Here is a 20,974-nt window from a genome sequence, read left to right as displayed (position 1 = left end):
AGCAGGATAAGAGGAGATGTAGACAAGCTTATTCACAATGTGTGTAATACGATCATGCAGAGACCTGTATCATGTGTTAAAGTACATAGACTCACCCATGTGTGGGCAGAGGCTTCAGGGTATATGGGTGAATCTTGCACAATCTGTTAAAGAAACAATATGTAAGATTTTTGCATTCAGGTATTCAAAAACTACTAGCACAGTGTTAATTTTGTTCACATGTGTGGCTACGTTATCCCAAATATTTTCAACTCTTCAATTCAGAAAATTCTAGTTTTAAACAGCGAGCCCCTATTCACGGTGTCCTGTCTGTTTTATTCTCATATTCAGCTTTTGTGGCACTGTGTAGACCGATCGGCATTACATCAAAGTATCACAATAGCGATTTAAAAGCAGTAATCTCGTGTTCGTTTCACGCCATACACTGATCAACCTGCGTGGTGCCGCATGCGGTAGTAGTAGTTTGCATGCGTAAGTACGCAGAATGCTGTGGTAATGTTTAGCATGCTGCTCTGTTCCTTACACTTTAATGTAACGGTTATAAAATTGTATTTCAGTACGTAATTCATGAACATGAAGTCTGCCAGATGGATTCCTATCCTATCCACTTTGCAGTTTGGGCGGCCCGCCTAAGCTGGGAAACCCTACCGCCTTAACTAGATCGTCCAAAAAATAAAAAAATTTCGCTGGTGTAAGTTAGCTGGTGATTTTTTTGTTGTTTGAGCAACCTGCTAGCTAGGTTTCAAGTGCCTGTTGATTCGATATAATTGTTGAGCGCTCTCGCTTACTTTATTTATGTGCATGATTTACATGCTACAGTAGTTACACTCCTTTAAGATAATGTAATTAATAGTGGGAAATAATCCGTTTTTACAATCTTTGCGCTATCTATTATCGTTTGCCAGACGTTCTACAACATCTGCTTCAGTTTGTGTTTATTAACCCTTTAGTTTCACTTCATCACGCAGCTTTTTCTGTTAGAGGTATCTGTTTAAAACATTTAATTAATTAATAATCTAGTATGTGTTCATGTTCTGTCATAATTTCTTCAAAATTAAGAATTTTATGTTTTTAATAAAAAAAAATCATCATGATGCGTACACCCCGCCCCTTTGATTGCCACACCCCCGGCCCCAACCACCCGCCCAACCCTACCACCTTAACTAACAAATTTTTGGCGGGAAACCCTGCTATCAATATTGAAAGTGAGGTACAACGCCATCAAGCTATGCCACAACAACCTGTAGCGGCGAAAATTACAAATTGTATCTTTAGTGTCTACGTTTCACACAAAAATCAAAAGAAGGTTATTAAAAATGTTTTTTTTTAGTTAAAATATTTATTTTTGTATTCTTAAATATAACGAGGTCTATGTTGATGAACAATTTTTGCTGTTCACAGCAGTCTTGATTCGAAAGCTAAAACATTTTTATGATTTTTAACAATAACGTATACACCTTTAATGACTGACAAACCTTTGCTATGTCCTTCTGTTAAAGCCACCATTTTCTATTATTTCAGTGTCTTTATCTATGAAAAATCTTGAATGAATGTTTTTACATTAAGTTTTAGTTTCTACAAATCCATTGTTACTTTTAGGGTCTTGTTCTTGCATGCATCTTATGATGACACCAGCTTGAATCATTTTTTACTCTTAATTGTGATGTGTTTAAAACTTTTGCATGCCCAGGTCTGTTAGGCGAAGAGCAAAAAGTGAGAAAGGGTTGGGGTTTCAGCAAATAATAGTGGTGTAACAGCCAAGGTTTTGCCTGCCTGTAAGACAAATTAGTATTTGAGCCGCATTTGACTTTCTGGGGAACTGTTGGGGGACGTTTCCATGGCAAACCTCCAGGAATGTATGTGAATGAATGCCTGGCCGGTGTGAGAGGGACTCTTTGGAGCTCTGTCCTTTGTCCACTCGGGCCATGCTGCCAGGACATATCAAATCTATCTTGACGTCCCGAGAAATGAAGGCGAGAGTGGACAGAGCTTGTAGCACAAGCCCACTTGCTGTGCTCTGGGAACTTTTCCGAATTGTGCATTTATGCGCTCAATATGGCTGCGGGTGGTCAGCGGACTGTCTGACCCGTTGTTGATATTTCCCGTAGTGCTTAACTTGTGCTTTTCTTGTGTATCTGGTGAATATGACATTATTTCAATACATTCAACAAATTGCAGTGCATATTTTAAACAAAAGTGTACACAAGTGTATGTAAGCAAGTCTTCTGAAGCTTGTAGTAACTGATATTTGGGACAATATTTACTGATAATCTTTCCTTCTGATCTTAAATATTATTAGCATTTTTCAAACTTGCTACATTGCAATCTGTCAGTTGAGATTATAGCTCTCTGCATGGTGGTGAAAAGATCAACGTGACTAGTCTAATGTAATGTTTTTTGAGTAAAACTACATATATTACATGTAAGAAAGAGATATGGACTTGGTTTTATCCATAGACAATTCAGTAGATCTTAATAAGTGGGTGTTAGAATGTAGCAGGTGGTTGGAAAGAAGGGGTGGAAAAGTACAATGAATTTATGATAACTGAAAAAGAGGCTGATGAGCAATTCCAGCATTATGGATGTGACTTTTTAGTCCAAAATTAAAACATAATTTCTCAGAAAATATATTTATTATCAATATTTCTAACCATCTATTTCTAAATATGTTCATAAACCCTTGATGATATAGTCTAGACCTTTTTGGGGGACAACATACTTTGTTGGAATTCTGGGAAATAAAAGGTACAAACCAGAAGCAATAATACCCAACAAATTGAGAAGGGACGGCTCTTCAAAGAACATTTAATATTTATTTATTTTTGTGTGCGCATTTAACCCTTTAGGGTGTTGGCTGATTTTGTATCCTTGAGCAGTTTTGACCAGCACTGACATTTGTGCTTTTTTCAGTTGCTTAAAAATATAATAATGGCAAAGTCTTACAACACTGTGTTCAGCACAAACTGGGCTACAATATTGTTTGAGCAACTTGTAAGTACGTTTGTATTTTTGAGATTAAAATGTTAAAGAATGTTTTTTGAAAAAGCTACATTTTTAACTCATTGATATAAGTCAACAAAACCCATGCTACCCATGTTTTCACAAGATTTTTCAAAACAGGATCTAGTAGTCTAGCGTTTTTGCTTAAAAATGATGTGAAAATCATTCTGCCTACTCATTCACATAAAACAATATATTGATTTATAATTACTAAGCCACTTTTGGCTGAGAAAAGCCATATGCGAGAAGGTGTGAAAGCTCCTGAATAATCTGTGATTGACACCTGAGGAAACAAAGATTGCATAATGAGCCAAAAAATTGACAAAAAACAAGATAATTTAATGTTTTAAATGATGTATAAATCATATCTGTATGTCCAAAATCAGCAGAGTAATCTAAGTTTCTTTGCACAGTGATTGAAAAAAAAAGTTTGTGGCGCACGTGCCAGGGTTGACCCTAGTGAGTTAGAAGGGAGAAACAACATTATGGAAGTGAAAAATGTTTATTCATAATATTTTATCAAAATTCACAGAAAAGAAAAAAACACACCAATGCGAGTTAAGTACATTTTCATTAGGGCTGTGCAAAAATATCGATACAGCCAACTATCGTGATAGTTAGCCGTGTCGATAGTGTATCGCTATTTTGATATCTACTATCGATATATTTAAAAACCATCAAATCCCTCTGTGCGTCAAACGACCTCCTCTGCTGCTGCTGTAGTTGTCACTGTCCAGTTGTCTGCCATATACAGCCATTCGGTCAATGTCTCAGAAGTTAGAGGGTGTGAGAAAATGGCAGAAAATTTAAAAACACAGCTCTATTTTTTACATTTTTGGTAAAAAAAGAAAAAATATTGCAATGTATCGCAACATGTAACGCAATGTATTGTAGCGTGATACGTATCGTACCAAGACTCATGTATCGTGATGTGTATCGTATCGGGAGGCCCTTGCCAATACCCAGCCCTAATTTTCATCAAGTTGTTCGAGCGAATGACGGTGGTATTGTTAACCTAGTAACCCAAAGTATAACAATAAAACAAGGCACGCGCAGAAAATGGAGACAGGACTGCATTTAGTTACAATTTGGCAAATTATACATTTATTATAGTTTAATTGTTGCGTTTAATTGCAAAACTGAATTCTGTACACAGAAGAAGAAATGCTGAAATTTTGATACAGGCACTAGCAGCAAGGGCATTGTGACGATGTCGAGCCCCATATATATATTACAGCTAACGACAGCGGAAACAGCTAGACGATCAGTCCCATGGGTTTTATGTTCGCTACGTCAGAATATATTCGGCAAATGCATTTCCATCACCCATTATTTGCATTTACTCTTTTTTTAAATAATTGAAAAACCACCTCAAGCGAGCGTAAAAACTTGTTTGCGAAATAAGTGATTTTTGTTCGAAATTTGGCGTTTCCATCACTCGTTTCTGATGCGATACTTCAAAGTGTGCATAAAATCAGGGTGATGAAATCCCAGCTACTGTTTCATGTACAATAAAACCCTGAACGTACCATTATAATTATATTCACAACAGTGTTGCCAACATAGCAACTTTTTTGCTAGATTTAGTGACTTTTAAAACAGTGACTTTTTACAGAAAACGCCTAGCTCTGAATCTATATACTTTTTGGACAAACTTTAACTTTAACAGTAGATGGTACTGTAGTGTACATATTTCAAATAACTCATGCTTTCATACTTGATATATCATCTGTCAACAGAAATGAAAAATAGTGAATCAGGAAAGCTTTAATGGACATTGGCTGTTTTGAAAGAAGCAGTAGGAAAGAAGCAAAACAGATACTGACACCACGACAGAATGCAAATACGACACAATGACATCATGCATATGCTAATTAGCTTATGACATAATTCTACCACATTTAGGCAGCCTTTCTACTTAAAACATTTGGCAGCACTGGTTTACAGTGTTGTCTTTAACCTTAACTTTTAACAGTGTATTGCAAATGGCAGGAGACAGCCAGCCAAGTGTCCTATCAGTCAGGATGAGTAGAAAAACTAAAAAGTACTAGGATGCATGGCATAGTTTTACGTACATAGACCAAAAAGAAATCCAAGTTTCTTGCCAGAGTGGGCGTCCACCTCGGCTTCAGTTTGCAGGGGTGAAGACAGATCACAGGTTTCTGTGAGTATGGAAGAGGTCACTGCAAACAGCCATCTCTCCTCACAGATCCCTTGTTTTTTCTTTGAGAGCTGTTAACACAAATGAAGGGGAGTGTGTGAAGGCTGAGAGGACTGAAGTGATTCTGCTGTTATGAGGAGAGAGAGCTTTTTCACAACACAGGTTTCATTCAGCAATTTTAAGCCCATACAGGACTGTCATGTCCTGTCTACAGCAGGTCAGTAAGATGTATGAAGACAGACGGCACAGAGGAACGATTGTGTCTCCTATCCTGGAGCCCCACATCTAACAAGCACCAGACGAAACCTGGAACCTTTTAAGCATTTTCTGCGCAGAATTTGCAAAGCTTAGTTTATTTGACTTGTACGTGTACACAGACGTTCGAAGCATGCACATTGCAACAAAATGCTATGTCTCTTCTAGTTTGAAAACGTAGCCAATCACAAATGCTTTGCTCTTAGTGTTTTTTTCAAGGCCGACAAAAAATTGTCCACTTTACCCATCAATAATGCTGGGCTCGCCAATGTCACTTTTCACTCAGCCGTCCAATCACAGTGGAGGAGGGGTGGGACCAATACTACACCAACCAACCAACGCATCGTACAAGGATATTTTCAGAATAGTGTTTAAACACTTTGGTGGGCACAGGACCTTAGGTTTTCTAACATTTGGTTTGCTGATAGAGTATAGAGGGCAGGGTGTTAATGAGATATTTCCATTAAATATATTTGTAGGGCTGGGTATCGATTCAGATGTTCCAGATTGATTCGATTTCGATTCACAAGCTATCAAATCGATTCGATTTCGATTCTCAATTCAGTTTTCGGTTCCGGTTCTCTAGTCGGTTTTTATACTCGATTCTCGATTAAACTCAATGAATATAGATTTAATATATTTAAAAAAGAGGGTTAGTCGTGGACAAGTACGGTTCAATACAGTTAAGTACTGTATAATGTGAGTATGGCATAAAGCCTAGATTATATGTAGTTTTGTTTATGTTTATGCGAACGTATGTGCACAGTTGCATGCACAGCCTTGCAAAGCTTCGTTTATTTGACTTGTACGTGTACACAGACGTTCGAAGCATGCACATTGCAACAAAATGCTATGTCTCTTCTAGTTTAAAAACGTAGCCAATCACAAATGCTTTGCTCTTAGTGGTTTTTTCAAGGCCGCCAAAAATTCGTCCACTTTACCCCAATAATGCTGGGCTTGCCAATGTCACTTTTCACTCAGCCGTCCAATCACAGTGGAGGAGGGGTGGGACCAATACCACACCAACCAACCAACGCATCGTACAAGGATATTTTCAGAATAGTGTTTAAACACTTTGGTGGGCACAGGACCTTAGGTTTTCTAACATTTGGTTTGCTGATAGAGTATAGAGGGCAGGGTGTTAATGAGACATTTCCCATTAAATATATTTGTAGGGCTGGGTATCGATTCAGATGTTCCAGATCGATTCGATTTCGATTCACAAGCTATCAAATCGATTCGATTTTGATTCTCGATTCAGTTTTCTTGATTTAGTTTTAAAATAGGGTGACATGTAGTGAAGAAGACTAGTAATTAGATTAACGTTAATCTTACGTTCAATGTTTGCGGAAATAAATTTGAAAGAAAAAATTGGTTCTGCTCTTTGAGGATAGATTTTGAATCAACCACATAAAAAACCAGATTAATCGAAAAATCGTTTTTTTTGCCCAACCCTATATATTTGTCTGAATCGCAAGGCTCTGATTCAGTGTTTCATGCACAGCTTGTGCGTGTACTACGGCTCTTTGACAAGAAGAAAGTCCTTATCAATCTAGAATCACTATGAGTTAGAGTCGTTATAACATGCATTTAAAAAATTAACACTCGTTATACACAATCATTGAAACTATTCTTTATCATCATGAAAATACCTGAAACAATTTGATGTTATAGACATTTCCTGTAATAGCGTTTGTTATGTTACTTCTGCGGCACAAATGGAGATTCTGCACGAGAGCGCCCTCTGGCTTTTAGATGTGGAGGCATTTTACCGTAATTCATGAAAATTAATTTATTGAAAAAAATGCGCATTTGCACGATTAATCGTCCCAGCTTTATAATGAGATGGTGTGTTTATTTGTCACATACACAATTATACATGGGATATAACGGAAGTTAACATAACTATAACATAATTCACTTTAAATTCAATAATAAACTCACTTTAAACCAGAGTTGTATAGTACTTAAGTATTTTTACTTTCAACATAAAAGTACATTTTCAATTATTCGTATTTAATTAGTGTTTTTCTTTGGAAAACAAACTTTTTAAAAACATATTATCATAATTTTTACTCCACTACATTTCATAATTTCAAGTTTTTGGTTTATATTTAATATGTAAGTACATTAAACATCTAGTAATTTTTTGTAGTTTTACTTAAGTAAATTTTTTTTCGTATTTTTACTCAAGAAAGTAAAAGTACACAATTTTTATGTAATTATATATTGCATATTAAAATTGATTTAATGCCTAATGAATACACAGTATGCTTTTATGATTTAGAATGTAGTGAACATTTTTTAGTAAAGAAAAGTAAATTTTTTCCCAAGACAAACACTCTGATAAACATAGATGCTTGGAAAATGTAACTAAAATACTTAAGTATTATACACCTCTGCTTTAAACTCACAATAATAAATTCAATAGTCAAATACAGAGGCGTCATGCCCATTCAAACTAAGGGGGCACCTGCCCCCTTGGTTTTTTTGAGCCAATGGATTTTGCATCCAACCTTAAAATCAAATAAGCGTCCATTAATCTGTTATTTGACTTTTAATCTGTTTAATATGCACAATATTATACATTATGTGCTGCATCCTTCTCACTTTTCGGAGATTTTCGCCGTTTTGATAGTGTTTTGATCATGTTACATTACTTTTATTCTGGCGGCAGCTGGTGCTGCAGTCAGCGCAGTCGCAGACGTCATCATCGTCTGTGCGCGCTCACGAGCTCTCTGCTGTTGCTGGCTTGCTGCTGCATTTGGCTATCTGAGGAATTAAAACGTGTTAGAAACGCTCACAACATTTCCAAACCCAAGTACGGTAATGTGCAGTTAACCTCCTCTGTGTAGAAAATGTATGGTTTTAAATGTGACCGTCTCAACGTTATATTAGTAGAGATTCATCTTCTTGGCACAACGCCAAAGTTCGCCAGAGTTCACGCGGGCGCGGAATCTCACATGCTCACATGAGGTCAAATTTAATGCAAAAATCCGTTCCTCTAATAATTTTATCTAAACATATTTTTTTAAATCATTATTGAACATTAAAATCAATCACGTGGCTATAGCTTATGTCATTTTCGTTGTTTATATACTTTATGGATTTAAAATTACATTAATTTTATATGATAATGTAGTTGTTGTGCAAAATGCATTAATGACACAATTAAACAAGCCATTAAGACTTAAATAAAACATGCCGTTTCAGATGTAAATGCAAATGTGTCATTATTCCGATTGAATAGTATTTGATATTAAAGTTAGTCATCACTCTTATTTTGGAGGCTTTTGCATAAAAGCAGGGGTTTTCAGATTGTTAGAAATGTAAGTGCCATGGAAAAGACTGAAAGCTCTATAATATTTCGTTTGATGTCTGTGTATGCACAAATTTCTGTGAGCTGTTGACACTGTGCCCCCTTAAAAAAAATTGGTGCATGACGCCCCTGGTCAAATATTATAATGTTTAGAGTATTGAATCCATCTAAAGCCTCATTTAGCCTAATCTTTTATGAATAAAAAGAGTTTCAAATCTGTGGGCGCATGTGGTTCATTTTAAAACACTGCCAGGGCCTGAACTCTGACCTCTCTGGATCTGTTCCCCTCCACAAACACACATGTCTCAGTTCTTTGGCTCACGTCGTCCCTCTGAGATTGGGGAAAAGGTTATGCCTATTGTGCCACGCTGCCTCCAGCGCTCCCCATATCCTGTCTTAACCTGCCCTCTTGTTGTAGTGCCATGGAATGTTCTTTGTGCGGATGTTGTGTACAGCTGCAATGCCTATAATTAATTCAACTTACAGAAATGTACATTTATGGCCAAATGGTCAAGGCCAGTGGAATTCATTTACGTAACTTCCACACAGTCTCATTGAAGAAATGAGCGCTAGGACAGGCAATATGTTGCACGGAAAATGGTTAAAAGTTTAGGAAATTTTAGGAGCAGGAAATTTTGTCTCATATGTATTTGCATTCCATTAGCTTCGTATAGGTACCTGTATTGGCCCAATATATTCAAAATGACATGAAAGTAAACCCGACTGTACTTCATCAGTCAGGCGGCTTAACTTTTAAGTGTTTCCCTTTATCATGACAAATTGTGTATCCTGTGTGAGAGTTTGACACCAGTTTGTAATGTGTGGGTTAGGAAGACCTTGCAAATTTACAACTCTACGGCTAAGTGTTTGCTTCTGTCTCTGAGCTTATGGAAATATTCAACCTTTATCTTCACATTTATCTATTTGGGGAAGGTTTTTAGATATGATAGATGCAGTAGTCGGCTTTAAGGCAGGAAATGAACGGCTTCTGTCTGTACCCCATGGTTAAAACATCTGTTTTAAGCATTATATAATGTCTGGATAATATAATAGCTTTGCAAACTTGACAGCATAAGATGTTTCGCTTTAAGATGGGTCTGTATGTTGTGGATTCAAATTCAAGATTAGGCAGTGTTTCCAGACTTATGTTGCAGACATCTAGACATTTACTGTAAGACTTGCCAGCAGCTTTTATTTAAAACCTAGCAAGCTGCCTAAGTAGGCAACATTTTTACAGTCCTTCCAGAAAAACACAGAGTTGTTTTGTAATTGTTGCGGGCAAAAATCCTTGATCTTGCGGCACGTTTTCTTAAAAATGCGATGTAATATGCGGGATATTTATGCAATTATTGTATATGCGATAAAATTGTGTGAACTTGCAAAAATTGCGGGAACTTGCAAAAAATGTTTTCAGCTTTTCAATGTATTCACGTCACATAATTACGTCACTTCATTGCTGCACTTGTGTAAAGTAAATGCAACATTTTTCAACTTTCTGCTAAGATGTATGTGATTTTTGCTACAAAAATGCGGGTATTATGAAATCATGCAAGCCCCGCATATTTTGCGCACGGAAATCTGCAATTTATGCTGCGAAAGTGTGGCGGATTTGAAAAAATGCAGCCCCCGCATAAATATGTGGACTTGCGTTATGTTTTTCTTAAATTGTGTTGTTTATGCGTTTAATCATGCGATCGCAATCGCATAAATAATGCTAATGCATACATATCATTAATATCACATGTATGTTTTTTGAAGAAGGCAACCCCATATGCATCGTGATTCGTGACATTAGTCATGGTCGAGCGATGTATTGCAGAGGCCACACGGCAAAAAATGACTTGCTTACTTTGTGTTTTTGTCTTGTTTTCATTAAAAATATCTAAAAATGTTTAAATTAAGATGTATTTTCTTGATGAGTGAAATGACAGAGGAAAATAAGTCTAGTTTTTAAACAAAAAATATAAACTTTAAGCAAATTAGTGCTTAAAACAAGCAAAAAAATCTGCCAATGGAATAAGAAAAAGTCTTGAAATCTTGAAAATTTTTCTTATTGGATTGTAAAATTTATTTATTTTTTTGCTTTTTTTTAAGCACAAATTCGCTTAAGTTTTATATTTTTTGTCTAAAAGCTAGACTTATTTTCCTTGGTCATTTTGCCCATCAAGAAAATACATCTTAATTTCAAAATTTTTAGATTTTTTACTGAAAACAAAACAAAAATACAGGTCCTTAAAATCCTTGACAGTTTGTGGAATCTGGGGAAAAAAATTCAAGGCCCTGGGAAGTTTTTGAAAATATACATACATAGATACAGGTCATTAAAAGTGCTTGAATCTATTTTATGCAAGAACTTACTTTAGAAAATGTAAGATCAAAGATGAAGGCAACACGAAATATTATTTGAAAATATGTTTTTTTTTTTCAATTCATTCAGTGCAAATAAATGTGTTTGTCGATATTATTTCGTTAGCTTAGCAACATGCTAATGACACCATTTAATTAGAATCAATTGTGGGTTGAGTTTTATAAATACTTTCTTGTAGTTTTGCATGCTTATCGGACTTTCTTTAGAAGTGTCTGCCAATGGATGACTTGAGATTAAAAGATATTAATGGGTTAAATGGAAGTAATTCATCCTCTGGTGCACCACAGTCACATTTTACACATCCTCTCTTGTCTTTGCTTGTTCTGTATGAGCCCACTTGTGCTTCAAGTGACATGTTGGTGGTAACAGTTTTGAGCTGTCTGCTCAATGAGAAGACTTTGGAAGCTGATTTACATCCAGGACATCTATGAAGTGCCTGAGGAAACAATGTCTGTTAGAGATCTTGCTTTGATTTTGGCATGTTATAACAAAAGACAGCCACCTCAGTCAAGAAGCATTTCCATTTCTCTTACATCCGTACACTTCTGAGCATTCGAGGTCGTCTGTGCCCAGAGGACAGAGGTTTTGTTGCCTGAGCTTGTTCTTCATTGAATAATCCCCCCCCCCAGCACGCGGATTTGTTTTTGGCTCCACAAAACCTTGTAAATTTCAGCTTTCAATATGTTTGTCTCTAATTGCGCGCCACCTTTAGTAATACGAGGCACTTTACAAGCCTTTGGTCTGTTGGCAGCCTCGCATGCGCTGGAGTTTTTTAATTTTCCACTCTCTTTATGACCACACGTTTCCAAACGAGAGTTGATAAAAGTGTAATATGTCGCGGTTTCTAAATAAACGAATAAAAAGTCTGTTAAGTGGCTTATTTTTTATTATTTGGACTTGGGTTGTTATTTTCCATCATTTTAATTGAGTTTTTGTTGTTTTGTCTTCAGGTTTTCGGCGCTGCATCATGCCGCTCTCACAGGCACCACAGAGTTACTGTCTCTCTTATTGGAGGCTCAGGTGGTCGTGGATATTAAAGACAGTAATGGTATGAGCACTTTTATCTCTTCATCATTCATGCATCAATATTTTAGTACGCCCCTATTTATAAATAATGTATATGTAAAGAATGAGTTTAATATTGTCATTTACACTCAATTGGTTGTTTTGCAGGTATGCGGCCGCTGCATTACGCGGCATGGCAGGGTAAAGCCGATTCGGTGCTGATGCTGTTGCGAGCGGGGGCTGCGGTCAATGGGACGTCTCATGATGGACAGATTCCATTGCACCTGGCTGCTCAGTATGGACATTATGAGGTGGTGCGTATCCATCAGACAAATATTGAACTCATTTTGGGATGATATGCAATAAGTATCTAAATATTTTCTACCAAGTTCAATAAATCTTTAAATGCAAGTCAATGCCTTATGTGAGGTGTCAATTTCTTAATGATATAATTCAAATAATGTAATGCTTTGTGCTTTCTTCAAAACATTGTATGGGTGATTCTCACGAAAACTTGGTTTTAAAAATGTCAAGCATGAAAATGTAAAAATTGCTTAAATTTACTTTTTTTCCCACCAGACATTGAAAAACAAAGTCTGGAGTAAATGGGAACATTAATTAAAAAACTTTTACTTATCATTTAACACTTTTTGTAATATAATTAAAAAAAATTTTTCCTAAAAAATATCATTACCGCAAAAGTCAGAAAACATCAACACTGACATATTTTCAAAATGACATGACAAACCTGAAAGAACATAATTTGGAGATTCTGCACATGAATTTAAAATCAAATTATTATGCTTCTATTAATTAAATTAACATTTAATAAGCATCTGTTGCGGTAATGATAATCAAAATGTCGTGTAAGCATTTTGACAAGACAATATTTCAAATTAACTGTAAAAAAATGATCTTACCTGGTAGCCATCTTGAAGTAACTGGTCCATGTGCTTGTTCACTCAAAATCAAACTTTATTCAAATTCTGTATGTGTGCTTAAACTGTTCTCAAAAAGTGTTGCGGAGGATGAGAACATCAGGCATGGACACATCATTTTCCAAATTTTTCTTCATTATTATTATACATGAATATTCAGTAAATATTTTTTCTGTCATCTAAAGTAGTCTAGCAAAACATCCATTTATTTTTTTTCTTAATATTTTTGTGTTAATTTGATTAAATGACAACATAACGCATGTTCAAACACAACCAGACACATTGCGGTAATGAGAATTTCAGCAGAAAATGAGATAAAATGTACAATTATAAATTCTTATGTTGAAATCACACATTGTGCAAGGTAGAACACAGTATTGTGTTAATTCTGATGCTTTTTAATGTTACTATATAACACATTTTAAAGCTAAAATCATTAGTGCCGTGGTGTTTCAATGGTTTCGTGAGAATCACCCGTATACTTTTTATTAAATTACAGAGATGAGGGTGATAATATCTTATATTTTTAAATTGGTTAACTTTTAAATGCACCTCTGTTCTTCTGTAACGAGACTGTATTCCTGCTTGCTGGTGTTTGCGTGTGTTCGAGTGCACTCTGGATTAGTTTTGCATATATGCGCATGTCTTTTGTTTCAAGAAAGGATGACACAGAGCTTACACAGACTCAGAGTAAGAGTCAGGGTTTTATACATAGAACAAGATTCAGTATGTGCACATATCTTTGTTTGTTCACTTTTTTATGAATTTGGTTAAAAAAGCATGTTAGGACAAAGTTCCCATTGGGTAAGAAAACTGTGCATCCCTGTTATAGGAACAGTATCACAGGATACAGCATAGAGGTAGACCGATTATTCGGTTTTGTCGATTAATCGGCACCAATAGTTCATTAGTGGAACAATCGGCTATGTCCATGCCAATAGTTGTTCTGAGTTGCATTCATTTCATCTTATCATTATGAAGTAAATAATTTGCTGAATAGATGCTGCATTAGCAGAGAAACAACAGCAAGAACCTAAGTTTGTCGTTAAGGCTGACAGGATGTTAATAGCGCTGCATAACGATTAATCGTGACTAATCGTTTGCAGAATAAAAGTTTTTGTTTACTTTATATACGTGTGTACTGTGTGTAATAATTATGTATATATAAATACACACACATTTATGTATAACTTTAAGAAAAATATATATTTATATGTTAGGTATTTATATTTATATATAATATTAATTATATATAAATATAAAAATGTATATACACATGTAAATATTTCTTAAATGTATACATGCATGTGTGTGTATTTATATATACATAATTATTATACAGAGTACACACATTTATATAATGTAAATAAAAACTTTTATTCTGCAAACGATTAGTCGCGATTAATCGTTATGCAGCCCTAGATGTTAATATTAGTAGTATCTCAAACAGTTACACAAACATACACACAAATAAATCCAACCCAAATGTTTAAAGTCATGATTAATACCATCTATTTTCATTAGTTATATCCAGCTGGTTACTTTTATCCATGATTTAGCAAGCTAAGCTGCATATTTTGAATTAAGAAAGTGAACTATTTGCGTCTGTCGGCTACATTAACAAATTCAACACATGAAAATCTAATTTTTTATCATCACTGCAGTACACAGCAATACATTATTATAATTAATATAATTTAATTTCAGTATGTGTTCAGTACTGTTGTTTTATTACTTTTGCATTGCAAAAATTACTTTTTTACTTAGTATTTTTTGTCTTGTTTTCAGTACAAATATCTAAAGATTCTTAGTTCAAGATGCATTTTTGATGAGCAAAATGACCTAAGAAAATAAGTCGAGTTTTTAGAGAAAAAATATAACATTTAAGTAAATTTGTGCTTAAAACAAAACAGTCTGCCAATGTGATAAGCAATTGTTTTTGAATTGAGTGTTTAAGAAAAAAGTTAACTTTTAGATTTTTTTCTTACCCCATTGCCAGATTGTTTTGCTTGTTTTAAGCTCAAATATACTCAAGTCTAATTTTTAGACCAAAAATATAAAAGACATTTTCTTAAGTCATTTTGCTTATCAAAAATTGCATCTTGATTTAGGAAGTTTTAGATATTTGTACTAAAAACAAGACAAAAATACTAAGTAAGAAGCAGTGTGCAATATATTGTGGCACTGTTTCACTTCAAATGTTTTTTAATCCAGTATCCAATTTAAAAACGGTCAGTTGATTTATCGGTTATCGGCAGGTACGGACCAACCTAGTTATCAGTATCGGTAAAATCCACTATCGGCACCAGTGAAACATCTGACATCATCTGGCTGAAATGCCATGAAATGTGATATCTGGATAAGGCCTGCAATAACTTATCAATAAAATGTATAAAAATTAGTTGCATGTATATATTTATATATTGATGTATATATTTAAGAAAGATTTACATGTTTATAGACATTTATGCATAATTTATATTATATATAAATATAAAAACATAATATATAAATATATATTTTTCTTAAAATTATACAAGCATGTGTGCATATTTATATATACATAATTGTTATTCACAGTTCCAACCAATATGTGATGTAAACAAAAACCTTTATTCTCCAATAGATTAATCGCGATTAATCGTAATGCAACCCTAATAAAAATCGATAATGACATTTGTTGTCATCATTTTCATCATTGATTAGTTGGTCTGTAACATTACATGCTCCCGCACAACCTTCGGAAAGCGCAGACATGTGTCCGCTTTATACATGCATACAGTGCGAGCTGCCTGAAAGTCAGCTACTTTTTTTTCTCCGATTAATCGATTATGAAAATAATTGTTAGTTGCAGCCCTAATCTGCATTACAACGTAAAACATCAGTGATCTACTGTAATTCACTGATATGAGTGTATTAGTGAGGGATCAGGGATAAATGTCTCTATGAGTCTTTGCCCTGCATGTACAGTATATACACATGGGTCAGTACAAACACCGTCATTCATTAATTCTCTCTGTGTGTGTTTATCAGTCTGAGATGTTGTTACAGCACCAGTCGAACCCATGTGTGCTGAATAAAGCAAAGAAGACACCTCTGGATCTGTCCTGTGAGTTTGGACGAGTGAAGGTTAGTGATTTAGTCTCTATAGAGATTGATAAGTACATAATCACTATTCTTATATATTACATTACTGTCACCATGGTTACATACAAAATTACATCTTTTGTACTGAATGTAATATTTCACCCGTACACACACAAGAGACGGCTATGATGATAATTATACAATGTTTTTTTTCTTTATGGGTCTTTTATCTGTGTCTTTCTATATGCGTCATTCATTTAGTTTTCCCAGTAAATGATCTCAGATGGCACTAGCTGTGCATGTGTATTTTTAGAGGCTTTTGGAGGTGTTATTTTAATGACAGTGTATGTTTGTATGTATGTATGTATGTGTGTGTGTGTGTGGTATTAAATCAGCTGCTGTATTGAGGCATCAGGGTGCGGCTGCAGCAACAACTGAATAATGTCTCACACCCTAAAAGTCCACTGCTGCAAGATGCCACTTTAGGGGTGTGTTTCTGTAAAATGCTACTGTGTTTGTCTATGAATGCAATAAAGTTTGAAAAGCATTCATATATGAATATATTTAATTTGATTAGTGTGTTAAATATCAGTATAGAGGTAAAAGCGAAACGATCATCATTTAGCATTGATGCATTAGCCGTGTGATGCGTCAGCGCGACCTTATGTATTACGTAATCGCTTCGAAAGGTCACACGTTGCATATGTGAAACGCAGACTTGTGGACCATTTTAAACAATAAACTGACACAAAGACATTAATTAGTATCAGTTCACATACAACAACGTCTGGACGGTCCTCTTTTTCCACACTTGTAAATACTGGAGCGGGAGTTTTACATACGTCATGCGTGACCTTTCTGCGTGATTACATAATACGCAAGGTCACGCTGGCGCGTCACACAGCTAGTGCAAGACAAGAAGTTGTGGTTTAACAGTGCATATTTTTAATTTTTCTTGCCGAAAATGACAAGCGCTTCGCTAGATGAGACGCTTATGCTTAAGTGGAGTAATCCTTTAAACTATTTTTGTATGCGCAAGGACTCTTACATACAGTATGACCCACACATAGATCTGATCTCATCATCATCAGATCTGACTGGCATTACATGAAGTGACAGAAAATATTGAGACAGACTAAATAAAGAAGAACTGTGAAAGATGATGACTTGATAAGTCAATGATGGTGAGATGAGGTCTCTGTGTTGCCCATCTCTTCTTCATATGAAAATCTCACTTGAATTTTACATTTATGCATTTGGCAGACGCTTTTATCCAAAGCATATTACGGTGCGTTGAAGCTGTGGGTTTTATCAGTATGTGTCTTCAGTGGGAATCAAACCCAGTGACCTTTGCATTGCTAACACAATGCTGTACCAATTGTAAATGTAGAAAATTTAAGGCTAAGGAGTTTATATTTAATGCCAAAAATGTTTAGATATCTAAAGCAAAATGCTATTAATAAACATTTTTGTTTATGCCACTGTACAGTATAAATATTGTCAAGGCTTTACACTTTTTTTAATTCAGCCACAGTCTAGCTTTAATGAAATCTTAAATATATTATGTACTACTATATATGTGAATCTATATAATAATAAAATTTTACATGTGATTTTAGTAGAGCTGCATAATAATTAATTACAACAAATAGTTTGTTTTTTACATCAAAGTTTTTATTTACATCATATATGCGTGTGTATTGTGTATAATAAATATGTATATATAAATACACGCACATGCATGTATATGTTTAAGACATATTTACATGTGTATATTGGAGTGTAAATTGGACAGTTAGTTGCAGTACGATATTAGTGCTGATTATTTCCGCCAGCAATGCGATGTTTGCCGATTCATCAAACATTTATTCGATGCAATTACAGTTTGATTCGATTAATTTATCGAAACTTTAATATTACTTGCCTATTTAAGCAATTAAATTTTTAATAACTTGCGAATGCAACCAAAATATATAACATGAAGGTTTAATTAACTCATTCCCCACCATTGACAAGTTATCTCGTCAATTAAGAGAAAACATTTGCCTGAAAAAAATGTTTTTATGGTAATCTGTAATTATCCACTAGATGGCGCTCTCACCCAATTTATAAAAAACTGAAGCAAAACATTATTTATTAATTTTATACTCCATGTATGTTTTGATAATTGTTCTGAATCGGATTTCTAACAAAAAAATTTTTTTTTACAAAAATGCAATTATTTCAGTTTTTGTTTAAAATTTTGTATTTTTAAAGAAAAATACCCATATTTAAGAGTGTGTAAGCAGAGAAAAAATATAGATAGGATGAAATGTTTTTTCCCGTTTTGTTTGTTTGTTTGTTTGTTTATTGTTTGTTTAAAGGCAGAGGATCTGTTCTTTCATTTAATATATTTGTATGTTTATATATTTTTAGAATAATTTTTTTCCTGAAAGGCATTTTGTGAAAATCACAAAAAATGTTGGCGGGAAACTTAAAAAAAAAAGCTGGTGGGGAATGAGTTAAAAAGGCACAATCTCTGTTCCAATTTGAACATTTAGGACAACAAACTAACAAAAATAAACTTTTTTAAATAAAGAAAAATAAATTATGAGGGGAAAAATGTCAAATAAAATCAAGCTTAGGATGGCAACAGTCATAGTGTTTCAGCTGGTGCTGACAAAGGTTTTCTGCAAATCTGTCCAATTCATTTTTCAAATATAAAATATTTCCACACCCATGATTTGCGTCCGATAGCAGTTACAACGTCGTCTTCCTCTTTCGCTATGTTTACAACCGCTTTGTTGCTGCATTGCATTCATTTGCTGACACTAGCACACCAAAATAATTGAAAGTGCCGCTTTGGAGGAAATGCCTAGATGGACGTTATGTTAAGGAATGAGGATGCAGACAGTGTGAAAATAAAGGTATCTAGTGATGCACCGATGTATCGGCCACCGATATTTATCGGGCGATTTTTGATGAATTTGAAAACATCAGCATATCGGCAAAAGCACGAGAAAGGCCGATACCGATTGTTTATTAATTAACCGCATAAAGGGCAAAGAGTTGCATGTCTGTTGTTTAATTAAAATTATTTAATGTTCTGGTGTGCACTATACTTAAGCACCGACAGAAAACCTTTGTTGAGCTGGCTCAAATGTCTTGGACAATTAAAGAAACAGACTGCACTTTAGTGGGGGAAAAGAAGTCCAACTTTTTTTGAAGTAGCAATATTTATACAGTACTGTTTAAAGCAATAGCACTGGCATTATTTATGTTTATTAAAGAAATCCATTATATGTATAAAAAAAATGAGTTAATGTTGTTTATAAAAGAAATGCTGAATAGCAAAACCCACCTTTGAAGGTTGTCATGCTGTCTTATTATATTTGTTTTAGCTTAATTTGTGCCTCTCTTATTATGTTGGTCAGTTGAATGTTAATTATATCCAATCCATGTTCAGTAAAAATAATTTGATGCAGAAATAAACTAGCTAATAGACCAACTTTATAGTATTGTATACAAGTGTTTAATATCGTTATTGGCCAGAAGTTGTCTGTTTAAATCGGTATCGGCCCCCCCAAAAAATCCTATATCAATATTTTATGTGTGGCATCTATCCATTGTATCTTTAGAAATTCATGCATCGATCCATATCGATGTATTGTTACACCCCTAGTGTATTTACATTTTTATATAAATTATGTTTTTTTAATAAATATGAATACTTAATATGTACCTTTTTCCCTTAAAATGATACATGTATGTTTGCGTATTTATATATACATATTATTATACACAGTACACACACACAAATATGATGTCAACAAAAACTTTTTTTCTGCAAACAATTGGTTTTGAGCTATGAATCCACCAGAAACTCCAGCACTATCAATTATTTTTAAAGTTCATTGCCATAGAGAATGAATGGAAAATATCTGTACACTTCAGCAGGGAACACACATGGCTCATCTGTTTTATTTCCTATGTCATCCACACCTGTAAGGCCCCTTAGAGCCAAAAGTCAACATCCCAGTAGACATGTATGTGCATGTATATGTTCCTATATGTGCTTCCTGCAGCCTTCATCTGTCTTTTGTCACATGCTCTTTCTCTTTCACCTCACTTCATGTAAAACAAAAGGGTAACAGATACGAGTTGTACTCTTACGTGAATATACTTGTCAACACTAAACAGACATGTTCAATAAAAAAACAAGGGCATTTTTAAGAAGAAAAGAAGTAAAGATGTCAAATAATAATAATAATAATTTCTCTCCTCTCTGTCTGGTGTAGGTTGCTCAGCTGTTGTTGAACAGTAACATGGTTGCGTCTCTCTTGGAGGGGGATCGGAAAGATGCATCAGACTCAAACTATAACACTCCTCTACACCTCGCTGCACGCAACGGACACAAGGATGTCATCCGGTGAGCTTGTGTGTGTGTGTGTAGCCATAAATCTGAGCCGTGTTGAGTGTTACGTCTCTCTGGAGAGCTGTATGTGTCTCTCTATCAAACACACCCACTGTGCAATCCCATAATGCACAGCAGACAGACGCCCATCCCATCAAACTGTGGCAGACTTCAAGTCTCACTGACTCACAGTCAACAGCAAATCTGTCCTAAAGGAGAGGAGTGTCACAAATGAACATTTGTGATCACTTTGATGTGCAGTTGAAATTACAGCAGTGTATATTTGCGTGTGGATTAAATACTGCTGTGACTCAACACTTCCTGTTAGGAGAACACAACTTCCTGTATCAGGTCAAACACTGATTGGCTTTGTGTTTTGATAAGGGAAACATGCAGTGGGCTGAATCTTATCCAGGCTGTCAAGAACATGGCTACGGGTTTCCTTTTG

The 20,974-nt window shown here is 34.9% G+C and overlaps 1 protein-coding gene across 7 annotated transcripts in view; it reads left to right on the top strand.

Annotated features, from left to right (window-relative positions):
• LOC129428603 (caskin-2) overlaps nucleotides 1-20,974 on the top strand; it is an 88,872-nt gene that overhangs the window by 42,024 nt on the left and 25,874 nt on the right. For all 7 annotated transcript variants that reach the window (XM_073856858.1, XM_073856859.1, XM_073856861.1 and 4 more), the window contains exons 4-7: nucleotides 12,054-12,151; nucleotides 12,277-12,422; nucleotides 16,080-16,175; nucleotides 20,411-20,541. In XM_073856858.1, the coding sequence (XP_073712959.1) occupies nucleotides 12,054-12,151; nucleotides 12,277-12,422; nucleotides 16,080-16,175; nucleotides 20,411-20,541 (471 nt within the window). The remainder of the gene's footprint in view (nucleotides 1-12,053; nucleotides 12,152-12,276; nucleotides 12,423-16,079; nucleotides 16,176-20,410; nucleotides 20,542-20,974) is intronic.

The sequence above is a fragment of the Misgurnus anguillicaudatus genome, chromosome 19, assembly GCF_027580225.2.
Source record: "Misgurnus anguillicaudatus chromosome 19, ASM2758022v2, whole genome shotgun sequence".
Lineage (NCBI taxonomy): Eukaryota > Metazoa > Chordata > Actinopteri > Cypriniformes > Cobitidae > Misgurnus > Misgurnus anguillicaudatus.
This window is presented reverse-complemented; position numbering and strand designations above follow the sequence as displayed.